This window comes from Delphinapterus leucas, chromosome 1 (genome assembly GCF_059928025.1).
Source record: "Delphinapterus leucas isolate spDelLeu-1000000601 "Yukka" chromosome 1, BTC_Dleu_Yukka2, whole genome shotgun sequence".
NCBI lineage: Eukaryota > Metazoa > Chordata > Mammalia > Artiodactyla > Monodontidae > Delphinapterus > Delphinapterus leucas.
In genome coordinates this window covers 105,523,046-105,543,461 of record NC_143129.1, presented here as the reverse complement: position 1 = coordinate 105,543,461, position 20,416 = coordinate 105,523,046, and the positions used below count along the sequence as shown (strand labels likewise).

The following is a 20,416-nucleotide window of genomic DNA, read 5'->3' as shown; positions in this document are numbered from 1 at the left end:
GTCAGGTTGAAGTACAGAGACACAAGTTGAAAGTAAAAGGGATGGAGAATAATATTTCACGCAAACAGTAAGCACAAGAAAGTTGATGTGATTGTATTAACATCAGATGAAGTAGAATTCAAGACAAGGAGTATTACCGGGTATAAAAAGGCATATTTCTTAGGGTCGAAAGAGTCAATATATTGGAAAATATAACATTCCTTTATTTGTATATTAGTAATAACAGTTTCAAAGTACATTTTAAAAAATGACAAAATTAAAAGAGAAGCAGAGAAATCTACAATTTAAAATTTACAATTGGCTATTTTAACATTCCTCATAGTAATCAGTAGGACGAATTGATCTTAAAAAAACAATACGTAGAGGATTTGAACAATGCTGTCAGCTTGGCTTAACTCACATTTACAAGACATCCAATAACTGCACAATAGCCTTTTAAATGTACATAGGATATTCAACATGATGTTAAAATAACTTACAATGAATTTCAAATGATTGAAGCTCATATAGTACCTGATTGTAGTGGGATTTACAGAAGTCTAGGAAATTACCAAATATTTAGAAATTTACACAATTCTGAAAAGCACATGAATCACAGAAGATATAAAGGGCATATTTTTGACTGAATGAAAATACATCATATTTTAATCATACACCAAATGAAAATACATCTATATTTTCTTGGAATATAGAAGAAAATATAGAAATATTTTCCCCACAAGAAGTGCATGGGGGGAAAATAGTTCTATATCTATATTAGTACTTATCTACCTACATTGGAAAATATCTGTAGTAGAAAAAAAGAAAGGTTTAAAATTTCTGTTAAGAAAGAAAAAGGAAACATAAATTACCAGAATCAGGAATGAAAGTGGAGATATCACTACAGATCCTACACAGTGTAATAGGACAGAAAGACAGTATCACAAGCATCGGTAATGCTGATAAATTCAGCAACTTAGGTGAAATAGACAAACTCTTTTATAAATCTAGTGAACCAAAATTGATATAATAGATTATCTCTATATTATAATATTATAGATATAGATTACCTTTATTATCAAAATTGAATTTTTAATAATAAAAAACATCTTTTCACGGAGATTACTCAGGCATAGGTGATTTCACTCGTAGGTGGTTTTCACTTGTAGGTGGTTTTACTCAGGCATGGGTGGTTTCACTGTTGAATTTTATGAAACTTCAAAGTAAGAAATAATAGCCATCTTTTAACCTTTTTTAGAAAAGGAGAAGGGGGATACTCCCTAATTCACTTTATGAAGCTACCAAAACCAAAATATAACAAAGATAATATAAGAAATCAGGATTTCACACTAACATTTTTCATTAACATAAATGCAGACATTCTTAACAAGATATTAGCAAATCACTTTCAGCAGTATGTAAAAGGTAATTCATGATGACTAATTGAGGCTTACCTCTTGATTGTAAAATAACAGTCGAAAAGGAATTCAGTGTAATTTATCACAATAGAATAACGGAGGAAAAAGAATCATCATGTTAATAGAAGCAGAAAAGGCGTTTGACAAAAATACAGCATCCATTCATGATAAAAAGTTCTCAGAAAACTAATAAGAAAGGGGAACTTCTACAGGGTAGACAAGGGGCATCTACTAAGAGCCTACAATAAATTTCATTCATAATGGTGAAATATTGAATGTTTTTTTTTCCACTTTAAATTCAATTTTATTGAGGTATAATTTCCGTACAATAAATTGCATCCATTTAAATTGTACAGTCAGATAAGTATTGAAAGATGTATACACCCATGAAATCACTGACAGTCAAAATATATATCCATCACACATACTAGATTCCTCATAGCCCTTTGTAGCCATCCCTTCCTGTTTTATCCCCTTCCCAATCACTGATCTGCTTTTTGTCACTATTAATTAGTTTGAATTCTATAGAATTTTGTATAAACAGAATCATGTACTATGTACTCTTCTGTGTTGTACTGCTTTCACTTCCTTTCCTCTTTACTGCTGAGTAGTGTTTGCATCTTGTTTATTCATTCAGCCATTGATGGACACTTAAGTCATTTCCCTTTGGGGACTATTATGAGTAAAACTGTTAGGAGCAATCATGTTCAAGTCTTTACGTGAACATCCACTGTTATTCCTCTTGAGTAAATGCTGAGGAGTGGAATGCCTCTTTTGTATGGTAGGTGTATGTTTAATTCTTATGTACATTTAATGCCAAACAGTTTTCAAAAGTGCTTATACCATTTTACATTCCCACCAGCAGTATATGAAAGTTCCAGTTGCTCAGCATCCTCACCTTGGTATTATCTTTTTATCTCTTCTAATGGGTGTGTAAGTAGTTTCTCAAGGTTTTAGTTTTTATGACTAATGAGGTTGAGGAACTTTGCTCTTTTTTTCTAATTGATTAATCTAGAGCTTTTGTGTTTCCAGGTAAATTTAAGTAATCAATTTCTTTAAAACAACAGTAACAACAACAAAACCTGCAGGGGTGAATGTTTTCTTCTTAAAATGAGGAATGAAGTAAGGATGTCTGTTTCCACAATTTTTCTAGCTTTTGCTTACATTAAGGCGAGTAAAATAAATAAAAAGCATAAAGATCAGAAGGGAAGAAGTAAAACTGTATTATTCACAGTCAACATGATTTTTAAAATAGAAAACCCAAAGGAATCTAAATGATTTTAGAATGGTTTACAGGATACAGTTCACCATACAAAGATAATTTTTTTCTGATATTATTAGCAAAGTTTTGGAAAATGAAATTTTAAAAAATCCGTTTATAGAAACATCAGAAGGACAAAATATCAAAGAATAAATTTAACAAAAAATGTGCATGATAACTACATCAATAACTGCAAGGCATGGCAAAGAGAAATTAAAGACCTAAATAAATAGATACACCATGTTCATGAGTAGAAGGCTCAATGTGTTAAAGATGTCATTTTTCCCCTAATTGGGATGGAATTTATAAATCAGTCAAGCTGAACAGGCATTTACGTTGAAAGTGATGAATTGATCTACACTTTATATGGAAATAAAAAGACCTAGAATAACTAAAGCCATTTGAAAAAGAAAAAGAAGAGTTGGAATACTATTTGATTTCAAGAGTAAAGTAATCGCAGCAGTTTAGTATAGCATGATTAGTGTCACAGAACAGTATTTATAAATAAACTCCTACATTTAAGGTCAGTTGATTATTTACAAAAGTCCCTTGGTCATTTAATGGTGAAAGGGAAGTATTTTTAACAAGTGGTGCTAGAACAGTTGGATACACAAATGAAAACAACAAAAAAATTAGAAACTCAAACCTTACTTCATGCCATACGGAAAAAGATGAATTACATACCTAAACCTAAAATCTAAATATGCAAAGCTTTTAAGAAAAAAAATCCTAGAATGTATCCTCAACCTTGGGGTAAATGAAGATTTCTTAGAAAAGGTACAAAAATACACTAACCATAAAGGAATACTTTACAAACTAGAGTCCATCTAAATGAAAACCTTCTCATCAAACGACATTATTAAGAGAATGAAAAGGCACGGCACAGGCTGAGAGAAAATATTAATATTCATTCAGATATCAATACATGTCTGACATAATAAATACTTATATCCAGAGTACGTAAAGAATTCTTGCATGTCAAATACAAAGAGACTAATTTTTTAAATGGACAGAAGAAGGTACACGAATGGCTAAATAAGCACATGAAAAGATTTATTAGTCATAAGGAAATCACAATTTATAGCTAATATGAGATACCACTTTAGACCAACTAGAATCTAGGCTAAAGTTAAACAAATCGGTAATGCCAAATGTTGATGAGGATGTGGAGCAGCTGAAACTATATGCCATTGTTGGTGAGTGTAAAATAGTTGGAACACAGTTTGGCAGTTTCTTATAAAGTTAAACATAAACATGTCCTATGACCCAGTACTTCCATTTCTAGTTGTACAAATGTGTGTATAAAAAACTATTTATAATGGTCCCAAACTTGAAACAATCTAAATGTTTTATCAACAGGAAAATGGATTAAGAAGTTAGTCATACAGTGGATTACTACTTACTCATTAAGAGCAAAAGAATTACTATTAATACATGTAGCAACACAAGTGAATATTAAGAAACGTTATATGAAGCAAGAGAAGCCAGACGCAAAAGAGTATATACTATGTGATTCCCTTTCTGTAAAGAGCAGATAATTAATTTTCAGTATAGAAACCAAAATAATCATTGCTTGTGGGTGTTGGGGATTAATAAGTATTAGGACATTTTCTGGGGTGAGGGACATGTTCTTTGTCAATGAACAAAGCTGTAAAATAAATAACAATTTATTTGAAATAGTAGGCTACCTGTGGAAACCCATCAACTACTTGTAGAGTTCTGTCTTTCTGCAATGTAAAATGTGAGAAGGGGAATGAGTAAAAATGTTCTGGTGGGCAGGGGTCTGGATATAGGATTTGATTTGTTGTACTAAGGAGATTGGACTTCGCGATGTTTACACTTAGAAAGGATTTTTGTTTCATTTGCATTTTTTAGGGGGCAGAGGGGGGTTACTACTGTACATAGGACAGTTTAAAACTTTACAATAATCTGCTTTAGAGACACCGAGGTCCTGAATTTTAGAGTCTCAGAAGTAGAATATGGAGAGAATGATATATGAAGAAATTAGACAATTTCTGAGTTATTTAGAAGTAGACTTTGGTAGAAGTATTAAGAGTTTCGGCCTAGAATCACTGGGTTGATGGATAGTAGTTCCATTAACAAAGGGAGCAAAGTAGAGAAAGTGATTTGTTTTTGTTGAAAAGAAAGAACAATCTGTTACTGTTTTCCTTTTTTTTAAGTATGTTTAGGAATGATAATGTACTTTGTGACTAAAGAATGAATCAAATGTTTTTGTAGTGATGGAGTAAAATTTCTTAAAGCCTGTTTCAACCTAAGAAGTTTATATAGATTCAATTTATTTTACCTTTTTGAACAAAGGAAACATTGAGTTTTAAAATTGTTCTGTGTTTTTCCTAACATAGAAAGATGAGAGTCTGTGTATGTTCAAACAGACCCCAATTTGAATAATAAGACCTTTAAAAACGAGTGACTATACTTACCTGGACAAATATGCAGTTGTCATCAAGATGGCTCAAAAAGGGACTTTTACAGACAGGATTACAAGGACATTTTTATCATTATCAGATACAAAACAGAATTTCATTCTTACATTCCAGCTTTTCCCAAAATGTTTCTTCTGACTTCACTAGAATTCTTTTTCCAACAGCATCTATCTCAACAGCCTTTCCCTGTCCAGACTTTCTTTCTCTACACGTATATTTGTGTCAAAGAAAAAAAGAATTTTAGAAGTGAGAAAAGTTAATGTTATTAGAAACTTAGTCTTGGGGAAATAATCTTATTCAAAACTATTTTGTAATAAACTAGTTCCTTCAGAAGCGTAACATTTCAAAGACACAGCTCTAATTAGTATTGGAATTGGATTTTATTGGAAGGAATTTTTAACTCTTTGGAAGTGGGGAGGAGGCTTGACAATTGTAAAATATGGTCTCTTGAGTCCATTTTTTTATAGGTGTGGAAATGGAGTACCTCTTTAAGTTAGGTATACATGTTTCTGCCAGTGCTACTGCTTTTCTTTAATGTCAGTATTATTGCTGAAAGTATGACTTTTTCTCTATGTAAAAGAACTGAAATCATTTTATAGATTCTGTTACATGTTATTCAGAATTCTCTGAGATTTCCAATTAATTTTTACATACAGACATTTTTGATATGTTATTTCATTTTTTTGTAATACTTTGAGACTATTCCAGCACGTTGTTTCAGTTTGAATGTTTATGAGGGTCCTAACAGCATGTCCTCTTGCATAGAGGTGTAGAGATAATGTGAGCCTTCCTCTAATTTAGTGTAGCCTTCTATATTTTACCAGCTCATGCATAAGTTACTTTTGACAACTAGGCTATGCAGCTACTCAGAAATGCAGAGTTACAGGCAGCTTTTACAGTAAACCTAGTAAGATTTTTGTGTGTGTGTGCGGTGACTGTTGGAGTTAACTAAAGCTAGTAGAATAACAGAAGTATTCTCTACCTGTATATACCTACGTTTCTGGTTTAACTGTTCTTTGAAATTTCTGTTTTCCCATATAGAATGCAAAGAGTATGAGCATTCATTTTTCTTAGCTCAGATTAACTTTATTTTATTTTTTTGTTTTTCTAAAGCCAGCAGCTTGTATAACACTGTGCTTTGCCCAGAAGTCTAACTAAAACTGCTTGAGAGTAAAACTGCTTTGCCTCTCAGTTATATTTCGATAAAGGAAGTTACGAGTGCTTTTTATAAATGCTTGAGTCTGGAAGAATTGGAGAATGAGAATGTACTTATATTTTGTTAAAATAGTTTTCACTGGACAGATGAAGTAAAAAGTTTTGAGATGTTGCACTTCAAGTTGGTATATACACTTGAAAGTATAGAACTAGAAATATTGGTGAATGAGTGGGACTAAAATAATAGACTTATAAAATAGAAGTTGATTTTTGAAACCCCTTACTGGAGTGTCTATATGAGCAAGTAAAAATGGGAACGACTTGAGACCAGAACACGTTGGGGCAGTCCAACCATTTTGGGAAGTAAATGAGTTAGCAGAGGGGTCAAAGCAGGTATCAAATGAGTCAGGGAAGTAAGGAAACTAGAAGTAAGTTATTAAGGATGCTGTGAGAACAGAGAGATTTGGTAAGGTTGAAAGGGCTCACAGCTCTTCCGCCACAGGTGGATTTAACAAATTACCCAGGATCTTGGTGAGACCCTTTTGTGTGAAAACTACAGTTAAAAAGCCAGTAGAAGACAAAAGTCAGTCAAAGAGAAATGAGATGGACTGGGACTGTTCAAAAGTGAAGATGTTCACTTTAGAACTGAGGTAGAAAACTTTTAAGTTTGTATTGGAATGTTCACTTAGAAACAAGTTTCTGTGTCTTGTTTTGAATTTGTGAGTAGAAGAGCTCTATTAAGCCAAAGGCTTTTTTAAGAAGGCATATATGGAAGACAGTATAAAGATTTCTACAATTTATATGCAGCTTACATGCATGAGTAAAAGCATTACTACATCTGTTGTTGAAAAACAGTCTTTAAAATTCTTTAGTTTTACATACCTAAACCAAAGTTTCTGTCTGGAATTACCTGGGAAGTGTAAGGGAAAGGATTGTGGAAAGAAGTCCAAATTATAGTACTTTGTCTTCTGAAGAATCATAGATCTGTAACCCAGAGAGACCCCATCTTCCTTACTTCTCTAATAGGGTCATAAATGGCCTACATGTTTCATAAGTTGAGACCACACTTTGTTTTATTTATTTATTTATTTATTTTTGGCTGCGTTGGGTCTTCATTGCTGCACGCGGGCTTTCTCTAGTTGCGGCGAGCAAGGGGCTACTCTTCGTTGCAGTACACAGGCTTCTCATTGGACGGCTTCTCTTATTGCAGAGCATGGGCTCTAGGTACGCAGGCTTCAGTAGCTGTGGCATGCGGGCTCAGTAGTTGTGGCTCGCGAGCTCTAGCGTGCAGGTTCAGTAGCTGTGGTGTAAGGCTTAGCTGCTCCGCGGCATGTGGGATCTCGCGGACCAGGGCTCGAACCCATGTCCCCTGTATTGGCAGGCGGATTCTAAACCACTGCGCCACCAGGGAAGCCCCAAGGCCACACATTCAGTGTCCTTTCTCTTTTCCAGGGTTGGGGTACTTTTATATATGAAAGTCAGCTTAGTTTTATTTAAAGAAATCATCATTTCTCAATTTTACATTCTCATAGTATCATTATTTAAAATTGAGACTTCCATAATATTTAGCACTAAAATATGAATATTTAATAGCCACCCTTTCTGAAGCTATTAACGGAGAGGAGTATCAAGTAGTGTAAAGACAGTGTAAATGTTGTTAGTTACATGGCATTTGGGAGAAAAGAACAGATCTTCTCTAGGCCATTATATATTACCTGAAGTTTGTCTTTATAAGGGTCCTCCTGTAGTAGTGGGTTGAGACTACAGACTATGGAGTCATACTCCTGAGTTTTAATCCTTTTCCTGCCATTTTCTGTCTTTACCCCTTAGTAACTCTGACCTTGGGCAGCTTAAGTACCTCTCATTTATAAATGGGATTGATGGGTTATAATAGCACTCTTAAGAGTTGTAAAGTGCCTGGCATGTAGGTTACTTTCAGTGAATGTTAAATATCAACGCAAAAGAAAAGTACCTTCTTTTCTACAAGTTATTTATCATCTTCTTTAACTGTGAAAACTGTCCCATTTACCTTTTTTACTCAGTTGTTTTACTCACCATCCACTGTCAAGAAATCATCCAACACAAATTCAAAACAATAAACTCTTGTATTCTTTTAATAATAGGTTTAGGCAGGTTTTTGCCTTTTGGGAATCATATTCTAAGAATCATTTGAAAAGGGAAGCGTTTTTTTCGCCCTGTATGTGTAGTGATGGGTAGTATCTTTATTGTGATTTTTTTTTCTTGCCTTTTTCCCTAAAGGAAAAACAGAAGTTTGCTGTTTGAGTTTCCTGATATCATAACCTATAATTCATGGGACTATACGTTGGACTGAATTATTTGTTCTTGTTATTCAAACAAATGAATGAACAAGAGCACAGTCTATCAGATTGCTTTGCTAAGAAAAGGCGTTAGAAGAATATGCATTTGTATGTCAGTTATATGTTTTAAGGTATATGTGTATTTTTTGATTCCCTGCAGTATCATTTAACAGACCCAATGATGATTTTGTTAAAATAAGATGCCACAAAATAGGAAATTCAGCCTGTTCAGGTGCCTGTGCACATAGATGTTTTCCTTACTTATGAAAGGAAGTGTGGAGGCTTTTTGTAGTTCTTATTTTTGGAATGATGAAGAGCTAACCAGCAAGATTTTTCTGGTAATATATTCAGAAGCCATAGCTTACTACTCTCTTCTGTACAGAGTCAACTTAAGGGAATTTTTAAATGTATTGGCTGTTCGTTCATGTATTTCACTGTTAAAATATGACTTAATTGCCACTAAGTTATACTTATCAGGTGAATTCACATATTATCTCTGATCATCCAGTAAAATAACTACCACATCACCCTCTTCCAGTCCTCTGCTAAGTCACTTTTAATCACATTACTGTGCTTTACTTTCTCCATAGCACTTAATCACTATAAGAAATAATCTGGTTCGTGTACTGGGTAGTCCATCTCTCCCACTAGACTACAGGACAGCATCAGGGATCTTACTGCTTACTGTTCACTGCTGTACCCTCAGAACCTAAAGAAGTGCCAGACATATTCTTGATAACTCAGTAATGTTTAAAGAATTAATGTTTGAATAAATTTTGAAGGCACTTAGAAGATCCCGATGGTCTTAGAATTTTATAGATAGTATTGAATGTTTTCTGGGGGTGTACTGTAAAGTACCAAAAATCATATCAAAATGGAGTATACATGCATATTTCTCACTGTGTAAGGATTCTTCAGGTTAGTTAGATTCTCAGAAATATCCTTGAGTTCTTAGAAGATTAAGAACCATCAAAACATCACATATTTTATTGATTCTTTAGTAAGTTCGGATTTTGGTTTTTTGTTTATTTTGTGTGTTTTGGTAAAGCTTTGGAATAAAAGCAGGCAACTAATTTGTTGTTTAAAATATATCACTTTAAAGCTCAGAGTAACAGAATAAGATAATCAAGTCCATGAGTGATTTATAGTAGATTTTGATAGTGACAAAACATTTTAGGTAGAGGAATGTGACCCATAGTGTGGAGTGACTGCATAATAATTTTTACAGCATTGCCTTCTTTGATTCCATTTTTTAGCACATTTTTCAAATTGAACAATTTAGAATTTCTCAGGTAAAATTATAATTAATTTTTGCTAAGTCAAAATTTTCACTTTTTTGTATTTTCCTTAGTCTTAGACTAAGTCTTAGACTCCTTATTAGTCTCTAATAAGACGATTGAATTGTAAGATAATTGTGTTCTATAGCCATTGACCATTTCTTTATGAAATTGCATTTTAATGTTTTTGATTATCACTTGCTACTCTTTACATATGCTATCCAGAAATATATTTACCCAATAGTAATCTTAATTGATGATTTCATTTAGTAGTAATTGGTGGATATGATTTTCTCTGTTACTTTGCAAACCTGGTTTTTGAATTTTTAGGAAGTATCCCAAGTATGCTCAGTTCTGTTTTTAAGTTCTTTATTAAAGTTTGTTTTGTGATTTTTTTATGCAAATAAGGAAAATCAATATACTAAAGACTGTTTCTTTAATGTCTTTCAGCCAATGGTAATGATAGTAAAAAATTTAAAGGAGAAGATAAAATGGATGGTGCTCCTTCTCGTGTACTTCATATTCGAAAATTACCTGGTGAAGTGACAGAAACTGAAGTTATTGCTTTAGGCTTACCTTTTGGTAAGGTGACCAACATCCTTATGCTGAAAGGAAAAAATCAGGTATATTTCTTTCAGGACTTATAAAATGTTAAGCCCCAACTATCCAGCAGGTGTGAATTAGCTGTTGCCTGATGAAAGGATAGTATATAGTAGGTTACTTTTCTTAAAGAACATGACAGAAGTCTTACTCTGACTTCTCCTTGTAGCTGTGTTTGGGAAACTAATGGTAGGGAGCTAAAATGAATAAGTCACCGTAGTTTTCAAATTTCAAATTTTAAATTCCCTTTAGGACTCTAATTGAACTACTGGTCAATGAGATTGTAGGAAATACAGATGAAATACTTCTTTTATTGTGGCTTTGCTCTTTGTAATATCGGAAATCAGTAAGGACACTAGCAGCATCTTATCCTTTAAGCTTATCCCAGGGAAATATTTATCTTATAGCATTAGAAGAAGATAGTCATTAGTCCCAGATATTCTATATTGAATAGTTATACCTGTAGCAGTAGGGTCCAGGTATATTAAAAATCAAATTTTGTTTTAAAGTTTCTAATGATACCATTTAGAAGAATTTAGAGAAATTTAATGTTCTCTTAAATATAGTTAATATCACTAATAATATGACATTTAATTTTTTTCTTTGTTAAATTGTAAATGCTTTAAAAATGACTTGGTGTTCTCTTATGTTTTCTAGGTTAGGAGTGGTAAAATTCTGGTGCTGGAAAATGTTTAGATTTTATTTTCTCTAGCCTTTGTTGAAATGGGTACATTTGTAGTGTATGGAAAATCAGAGGTGGAAGTTGTATTCTAAGAGCTTCTGAGTTTAACTTTAATTGTATCTCTGAACTTCAGTAAGAGATTTCTAATTCTACCTACTAGAGCATCTAAATGTAACTTTAAAGGTTATATTCTAGATACTGATTTTTCTAATGAACCAAACAGATTACACAGATATTGAAGTTTATTTGAATTTTATTCATAATATTAAGATTTTTGCTATTTAAATTTTCAGGCATTTTTGGAACTAGCAACAGAGGAAGCAGCTATTACTATGGTTAATTACTATTCTGCTGTGACACCTCACCTTCGTAACCAACCGATTTATATTCAGTACTCCAATCACAAAGAACTAAAAACAGATAATACATTGAACCAAGTGAGTATGTGTAGGTACATAATAAAATGGCCTAGAACGTATTAAGAATCTCAAACATTAGCAGAAAAAAATTTTTTTACCATTCAGAAGATTTTTCTGTGAGCATTTTCTTGTTTTTTGTTTTCTGGTTTTTTTGTGGCATTTTCTTGTAGCATGTTAAGTATTAACCATTATGTTAATTTACAGAAAGTATGTGTGGTCTCTTATTTTCATATTTTAAATTAATACTGGATAAATTAGTTAAATAGCATTTTTTTCAGTGATTTTAAGGTTCTGGTCAAAGTGTTCTTTTTCTTTGTGCAAATTAAAGTTTTTGTATAGATACTGTCTGAGGTAGGACTTAAGCATAAACTGTTTATGCAACTCTGCTGCTTAGACTTCAGTGTACGAAGTTCAGTCCCTTTGGTAATTTGACTTTTAATAGGTCTTAATTTCTTATGGAAAAACTCCTACTGAGGATGTGTTAATGGTTTTCCTGGGGGGGGGAAATGTAAGAATTGAGAATATTTGTTGAGAATATGTGTTGATCTTTTAAAAATGTGATGTAGAAGATATTAATTATCTAAAATTATTTTTTTAGAAAAAGTATAAGAATGGTTTTAGATCTAAGTATATAGGATTGCAATAAAAACTGGGCTAAAAGCTCTTCAAATGTAGTTTTTAGCTAATTATATCTGTTTTAGTAAAATCTAAACTGTGGCTCTTATCAAAAATTAAATGGAAAATAATTCCTCATAGATTTTAACCTTTGTAAAAAATAATTTAAGATCATTTTGATAGTTCATGAAAAATAAGCTTGTAAAACTTTTTGCGTGAAAGATAAGGCTAAAATTTCAGTTGTTTTTTTAAATTTGATAATTTTCATTTCTTTTGAACCAGAAGTTGTACTTCTCAGAATTTATCATGAGGAAATATACCAAAAGAAAATATGTATTCTCTATTCTTTTTACTTAGAGTTTAAAATGGCATTTAATATCCCAATTTTATTTTACATGTTAGTATTTTCAGTAATTAGTGAATGCATTCTCATTTAAAAAGATTCAAATGAAAATGATGTGGAAAGAATAAAGATAAGGCATCTGTAGATAGATAGATAGATATATGTAGGGGAGGGGGATTTGTAATTTCAAATAGGATAACCAGTGGAAGCCCAACCAACAAGTGACATTTGAGTAACAAACTTCAAAGTGATTAGAGAATAAGGTACTTACTGCAGTCTTGGTTATGTTCCAGACATAGGGAGCAGTCAGTGCAGTGTTCTTATGTTGAAAAAAATTTTTTTGACAGCCATATTTTTGATTTTCAAAAGTTCTTTTCTTTGATACCCTTTTTACCTCGTAGTTGGTCATTCTTTACAGTTACTAATTAATGTATTTTAAAATACTTGACTATCTTTTACCTTCTTTAGAATTAGCTGTTATGTTTATCTTGTTCTCTCTATTCTTCTCTTCCTCCCACCCACCCTCATTGTCTGTTTATATTTCAGAATGGACAATTAGGTTTTATTGGACTTGCATGCTTTCCTCTAGAGTAAGGCAACGAGGACTTGGATACTAACCTGGGATCCCCCCCCAAATGCCAGAGGTCTTTATTCTTGGCCTTCAAAACTCCTTTTAGAGTTTCTGTTCTTTTAAGGGAGTGTTTAGTTGTTGTTGCTTTTGTTTTTATTGTTTAATAATAAGTTGGTTGATGGTGAGAAGGAAGAGGATGTTTGTTAGCCATACTTTCTGTTAACCCTTTTATTTTCATTCTCCTTCCTCCTGTGTACCTACCAATTTCTAATTTGATTCCTGTGGATGCTACCAGTGCAAACCCTGTTTTGCTATGTGTTCACTGTGTCTTCTGTCCATGCATTTTCTGAGTTTTGGGAATTTGATAAAATTATTCTGAGCTAGTGATAACCTTTTCTCTTCAGTATCTGCATTTATTCCATTTTGTACTTATTTATAGTCATTTTAATAGTGTTTTATAATAGAAGAGAGACAAATGAATGTGTGTGTCAATCATGAATTCTTCCAGAACCTTTCATCAAATCAGTAGGTTCTGTGAATTCACTCTTTTCAATATCTGCCCAGTTTTCTTCTTTCTTGCTACTTCATTTGCTCAGACACAGTCATCTGCAGCAAATCCTTTTCATGCTCAGGGTAAAGGCCCTTTGAGATGAGTACTGTTTCTGTCTTATGGCTACTCCCACCCTATTTTCCTGTGCTTCTATCCCAGTAGTAATTGTAGTGCCTGTAACCTGGCATGCTTTCTCTTATTTTGTCTTTGGAGGCCATTGTGCTTCTGTGCTGTCACTTTTACCTGGAATATTGTGGCCTGCCTGCCTTTGTACCACCTTTCCATCCCTTACTTCACATGGCCACTTGTTAGACATCTTCAGGTTTCCCATTAGTTAGTTTCCTTGAAAGCCATCCTCTGATCCACAGAGTGGATTAGGTTTGGATCAAGAACCCTTAATACAAATGAAAATCACAGTGAGATACTGCCATGTATACCATACTGGATAAAATTAAGACCGGTAATACCAAGTATTGGAACAATGTAGAGAAGCTTGAACTTCGTAAATAAGTGATGAGAATGTAAATTGGTAGAATCATTTTTAAAACCTTGAAATATCTACTAAAGCTGAGCATATACATATTCTTTGACTTAGTAATTTTTACTAGTCACGTATCTGAGAAAATAAATACATATGTGCATGAAAAGATATGTATAAGAAAGTTCATGGCACACTGTATGTAATAGCCCAGAGCTGGAAATGATCCACATGTTCAGCAGCTGTAGAATGTGTTGTGGTATATTTATTCGTTGGAATACTGACTGGCAAAAAGAATGAACAAGCTACTGGTGTCTCTAGAACTTGGATGAACATCATAAAAATTATGTTTATTGGAAGAAGCCAGATCAAAGTAGAACACGTACTATATGGTTCCATTTATATAACTGGGAGAAAGCATGTGTGTGGTTTCTGGAGTGTTGGTAATGTTCTATTTTTTTATCTAGATAATCCTTTTACAGATATGTTCTATTTGTGAAATTTTATTGAGCTGTATATACTTACGATTTGTGTCCTTTTATGTGTATATGATTGTTTCAATATGAAGTTTAATTAAAATCTAGGTTGGCAAGCCAACTCTGCTCCATGAATTTTTTTTTAAAACGTATGAAGAGGCTTCCCTGGTGGCACAGTGGTTAAGAATCCACCTGCCAATACAGGAGATACGGGTTCGAGCCCTGGTCCAGGAAGATCCCACATGCTGCAGAGCAGCTAAGCCCATGCACCACAACTACTGAGCCTGCTCTCTAGAGCCTGCAAACCACAATTACTGAGCCCACATGCCACAACTACTGAAACCCACGCGCTTAGAGCCCGTGCTCTGCAACAAGAGGAGCCACCGCAATGAGAAGCCTGTGCACCGCGATGGAGAGTAGCCCCTACTCGCCACAACTAGAGAAAGCCCGCGCACAGCAACGAAGACGCGATGCAGCCAAAAATAAATAAATAAATGTCAGTTTATTTATTTAAAAAAAAAATGGGGGAGGGAGATGCAAGAGGGAGGAGATATGGTGATATATGTATATGTATAGCTGATTCACTTTGTTATAAAGTAGAAACTAACACACCATTGTAAAGCAATTATATGCCAATAAAGATGTTAAACAAAAAAGCTACACATAAATGAGACCAAAAAATGTATGAAGTTACTTGTTAATGATAATAGAGAACGTAATTGTTAAGGTAAAAAAGGAAGATGGAGAACAGTGAATAGTATTGGAAAGAAAAGTATGCAGTAGATAAGTACTTAACATGTTTGTATGGAGTACATATATACATATATGCTTGTGTATGTAGGGAAAGCAGACAGGGTGACTGAGTTGCAGAGGACACTTAACTTTTTATACTGTTTGGATAGTACACCATGATCAAGTGATTCTTATTTTAAGGAGACGTTCCATTATTTAAAATAGCAGATGTTAGAGTTGTTCTAAGTTGTGATATTTCCATGCTTATTATAATAAATGTATATAAAGACATGTTCACTAATGAAGAAAGTGAACAGTGAGCTACTTGCAATGAGCTACTTAAAATACTTTATTTAAATATATATTGGGTTAAATATGTTCAGATGTTTAAATTAACATTGTTCTAGAAATCTTTTTATCCCTCTTTTTTTATAACTATATTCTTTATAGTAGTGTAAATATGCCCATTGTATTAAGTATTTATTGTATGTTTCAAAATGTTGGATTTGAATTAACAAGTCACTTTAACATAAATTTATAGGTCATATTTTATCAGCATTTAGATGATGAAGTTTGACTAGATGAGTGTGTGATCTCTTTGAGTACCAAGCTATATGATTTCCTGGTTATGTAATATTTCAGTGAAATGACCATCCTCCCACCTTTTTTGAGATATAATTCACATATACATTGTGTGGGTTTTAAGGTGATTTGATATATTTATATTTCGCAAAATGATTACCACCACCACATTAGTTAATAGGTCCAGAAAAAAATGTGACACTTCATGATTTTGGGGTCATATTTGCATAGGGCCATGCTAATCTCTGTGTTGTTCCAGTTTTAGTATATGTGCTGCTGAAGGGAACACTGATCATTCCTTATTATCATAAATGTTCTCATTCTTTTGTATCCGCCTTCCTTTTCATTCATCACTGTGCTCTGTTTATATTCCTGTTCATCTGCCAATACAACTTTTTCAAACTATAAAGCAATGTAGAGGTATTTGTCATTATTATATCTAACAGTTATTTGCCTTTATATAGGTTTTCTGACCCCAGATAAGGTAGAAAGAAATTATTCCTTATCAGTGAATCTGTCAGTAATAATAGGAAAGGCATAATAGTAATAAAGGCAGTCTTTTTGGAACATTTAACATATGATTTAGTTGACAGATTTCCCCAAAATACTGTATTTTTTCAGCTCCATATATATAATTTTTTCACATTTTAAAATCTCAGAAATCAAGATGTGTCTTATAATAGTTGATCTGTCATGGTTCAATTATCAGTATCTTCCTAGTCCTACGTAAAATTATAGTGTATTAGATACCATAACATGTATGGAAAATATTCTTCATATTTTATTTTGAAGTATTCCTGAAAATTTTATGGCTTTGTAGTATGGTATACATCAATTTCTGTTCTAAAAATTTTGGTTTCAGAAGTTATGCTAGTATGAAAAAAAGACTTAATTTGTATCTGAATATTCTTCTTTTAGGATTTATTGGAAATAATGTTTATGGGAGTTCTTTTGGATAATCTAGTAATCCCCTTAAGGTTTACTATGTGCCTTTTTTATGGAATGAATAATGTTAAAGTTTCATTGTTCTCTAAAAGTTTCTATTTAAAACATTTTCTGAATCTGTCAGACTACATCTTGTTGTTTTAAGAGTAAATTACACTGACTGTCTTTCTTGTTCCACATTGGTCCCAAACCCTAGATAATTGTTTTGAAGTAAAATAAATACTAGTATAATACTTGAATTATAATCCTTGGCTCATGGCAGGTGCTCAAAAGTATTTATTGAGTGTTAAATTTTATTTAATCTATGTGTTTTAGAAAATAATTTAATATTGTAACGTTTAGCAAAGTATAGGTGAAAATACCAGGAATGTTTCTAAAGTGCTTATCTTTCATTTTTTAGCGTGCTCAAGCAGTTCTTCAAGCAGTGACAGCTGTCCAGACAGCAAATACTCCTCTTAGTGGCACCACCGTTAGTGAGAGTGCAGTGACTCCAGCCCAGAGTCCAGTGCTTAGAATAATTATTGACAATATGTATTACCCTGTAACACTTGATGTTCTTCACCAAGTAAGTTTAGTTTAATTTGCATGTTTATCTATAAAATTGAGAAATAATAATACAGTAGATAAAATTTGTTTTGATTTTAATGTTTTAACAGATATTTTCTAAGTTTGGTGCTGTATTGAAGATAATCACATTTACAAAAAATAACCAGTTTCAAGCTCTTCTCCAGTATGGCGATCCAGTAAATGCTCAGCAAGCAAAACTAGTAAGTCTAGCTTTTTTTGAGATAGCAATAATTTTCAGTGGTAGATATGTATATACACATATATATGTGTAGCTAATGTTATTAATACTGACATAACTTAGCGATACCATATAGCATTTTAGATGGCACACATTATTGTCATTAAGGTAATATTCGAAAAGCTTAGTATTTATGATAAAAAAGAAATGTTTATTTTTAACAGTCATATTTGTAGTTATATGTAATATAGGCTTATAGTTTGCATTTGTGTTTGATTTAGGTCCAGAAGTTTTGTGCTCTTGAGGATATATCAGGATTGTATTGTGCATGCATACCTGTATAAGATTTTACATTTTCCAGTGGGAGTTTCAAAGTAATAAATTTATCTATAAGATAGTTTGGCTGAAATACATCAGTAGACATGTGGCTCAGTTCTATGATAGGCTCTCAGCTATTTCCAGTATTCTTTTTAAGTATTTTTTTAAAAGATAGGTTTTTTGAATAAGTTCTTAGTCTCCCTTTTATTCACATTACTTACCTTTGTTGTTGTTGTTATATATGGAGGGTAAGAAACTGTTCAAAGCAGTAAAATCTACCCGTCATAGCTACCACTGAAAACTGCATACCACGTCTTTGTTTCTAAATGCCTAATCTTCTGTTTGTGTATCATATTTAAATCTACCTTTTTCTGTCTCTTTAACTTATTGTGCTGTAGTATCTCATTTTTATTCCATTATTAAAACATTAAATATTTATTATTAAATCAACTGCCTGTACTTATATTTGTCTTACCTTTTTTCTCCCTTTCACACTTCTACTTTCAGACTAATTATGGTCTATTCAATACTTCCTCCAGATCAAGATAGGTTGTATGGAACCAGGCCATTTTTAATTATTGTTTCATTGTATTCCATCCTTAGAATCTCATTTGGAGAGCAAAAATAGCTTCAGGTAGCAGAAAGGCTTTACTAGTAATAATAACATAATTGAAATGGTTTACCAAGTGCTGTTACCTCATTTTTTTCTGACTATTCCATGTTATAAACAGAGCAGGAATTTTTCCTGTGTTACAAGGGGATGCTAAGATTTAAAGAGGCAAATTACTTATAATGTACACTATCTGTAAAGTTGACTTTTTTTTTTTTTTTTTGCGGTACGCGGGCCTCTCACTGTTGTGGCCTCTCCCGTTGCGGAGCACAGGCTCCGGACGCGCAGGCTCAGCGCCCATGGCTCACGGGCCCAGCCGCTCCGCGGCATGTGGGATCTTCCCGGACCGGGGCACGAACCCGTGTCCCCTGCATTAAAAGTTGACATTTTTTTAGTCTACTTTTCTCCAGCGTGTTCCTACTCACTGGTTCCCAATTGCATGATCTAATCCTATTATGTTTCCCTTTTCAGCAATTAGAGTTCTTCTTTAAAAAAATAATTGTCTTTCCTAACATGCCCCAGCCCTCCAACTTCGGAGATATTTTATATTTAAAGAGTTACTGAAATCATTGTGGTATGAGGTTTGATCAGTAGCAGACAATCTAGAAGCTGTGTTCTCGATGGCACTTTTCACAACTTCAAACAAATTTAAATATAGTGCACATTTTTCTTAATATGGAATATTTTCTTTGTCATTCCCTTCCGATCCAGAGGAAGAGTATTTGGTGAAGGACCAGTGAAATGGAATTTGATTCAGAATTATACTGCATTTGGGCTATACAATTCAGTGGTTAAAGTAGTTTATATATATCTTTCAGTATTTGATAGGTTTTCTTTTTTTTTTTTTTTTTTTGTGCGGTGTGCGGGCCTCTCACTGTTGCGGCCTCTCCCATTGCGCAGCAAAGGCTCCAGACACACAGGCTTAGCGGCCATGGCTCATGGGCCCAGCCACTCTGTGACATGTGGGATCTTCCCGGACCGGGGCACGAACCCATGTCCCCTGCATCGGCGGGCGGACTCTGAAGCACTGCGCCACCAGGGAAGCCCTAAACATATACTTTTGATGACTCCAGTCATTTTTCTTCATGCCTTTATCTGGACTGTGGACTGTACCTAGAGAATATCACATAATCTAGCCAGTACTAATTTAAATTCTTCAGCATCAACTACAAATAGACTCCGCTTGCAAAATCTTACCACATTTCTTCGGTCTGTTCTCCCATTTTCCACAGTGACTATATCGGATAGAAATTTCTCTTTCCACCAAGTTTGTCTTCACTCTTTCTTACGACCTTGCCTGCTGCTTCTCAGAAAAAATAGAAACTATCAGATGGAAACTCCATCAGTATTTCTCACAAAATCTACTTATACCCACACATATCTGTCTCTTCTAAATAAAAGGCATAGATATTTCTAAGACCAGTAAACACCAGATACCATCCTGTTCTGCCTCATAAGAGCCTTTGCATTTTCATCCCCTCTTTCTCTTGTATTTTTCTCTTTGTTGGTTACTTCTCACCAGTGTTTCAAGTGTGCTTAAGTGTTCTCTCATTTTTTAAATGAATTTACCCTTAATTCTGTATTCCATATATCTGTCCATCTAACACCTTGTCTCTCTTCCGTTTCTTCATTTATAACTAGAATTCTTAAATAAGCTGTCTTTATTTGCTGTTTATACTTATTATCCTGTTCTTATTTCTCTACTTAGAGTAATTTGGTTTCAGCCCCTATTTATCCATATTTTTCTCCCTCGTGTCACCAGTGATCACTAGAGTAGCTAAATCTCAACAGAATTACTCAGTCCTTATCTTAACTAACCTTAGGTAACATTTGACATTGAACCTTTCTTTCCCTTTCTTAAAATCGTCTTTTCTCCTGGTCTCTGACACTTCTCACCT

General features: G+C 33.4%; 1 protein-coding gene and 1 non-coding gene across 3 annotated transcripts in view; one reads left to right on the top strand and one right to left on the bottom strand.

Annotated features, from left to right (window-relative positions):
- Window positions 1-20,416, top strand: part of PTBP2 (polypyrimidine tract binding protein 2) — an 80,511-nt gene that overhangs the window by 29,666 nt on the left and 30,429 nt on the right. For both annotated transcript variants that reach the window (XM_022553413.3, XM_089919157.1), the window contains exons 4-7: window positions 10,303-10,475; window positions 11,428-11,571; window positions 17,246-17,410; window positions 17,502-17,612. In XM_022553413.3, coding sequence (XP_022409121.1) covers window positions 10,303-10,475; window positions 11,428-11,571; window positions 17,246-17,410; window positions 17,502-17,612 — 593 coding nt within the window. The remainder of the gene's footprint in view (window positions 1-10,302; window positions 10,476-11,427; window positions 11,572-17,245; window positions 17,411-17,501; window positions 17,613-20,416) is intronic.
- LOC115801903 (U6 spliceosomal RNA) lies at window positions 16,088-16,189 on the bottom strand. The gene has a single exon (XR_004022260.1). It is a non-coding gene; the product is annotated as a U6 spliceosomal RNA (small nuclear RNA).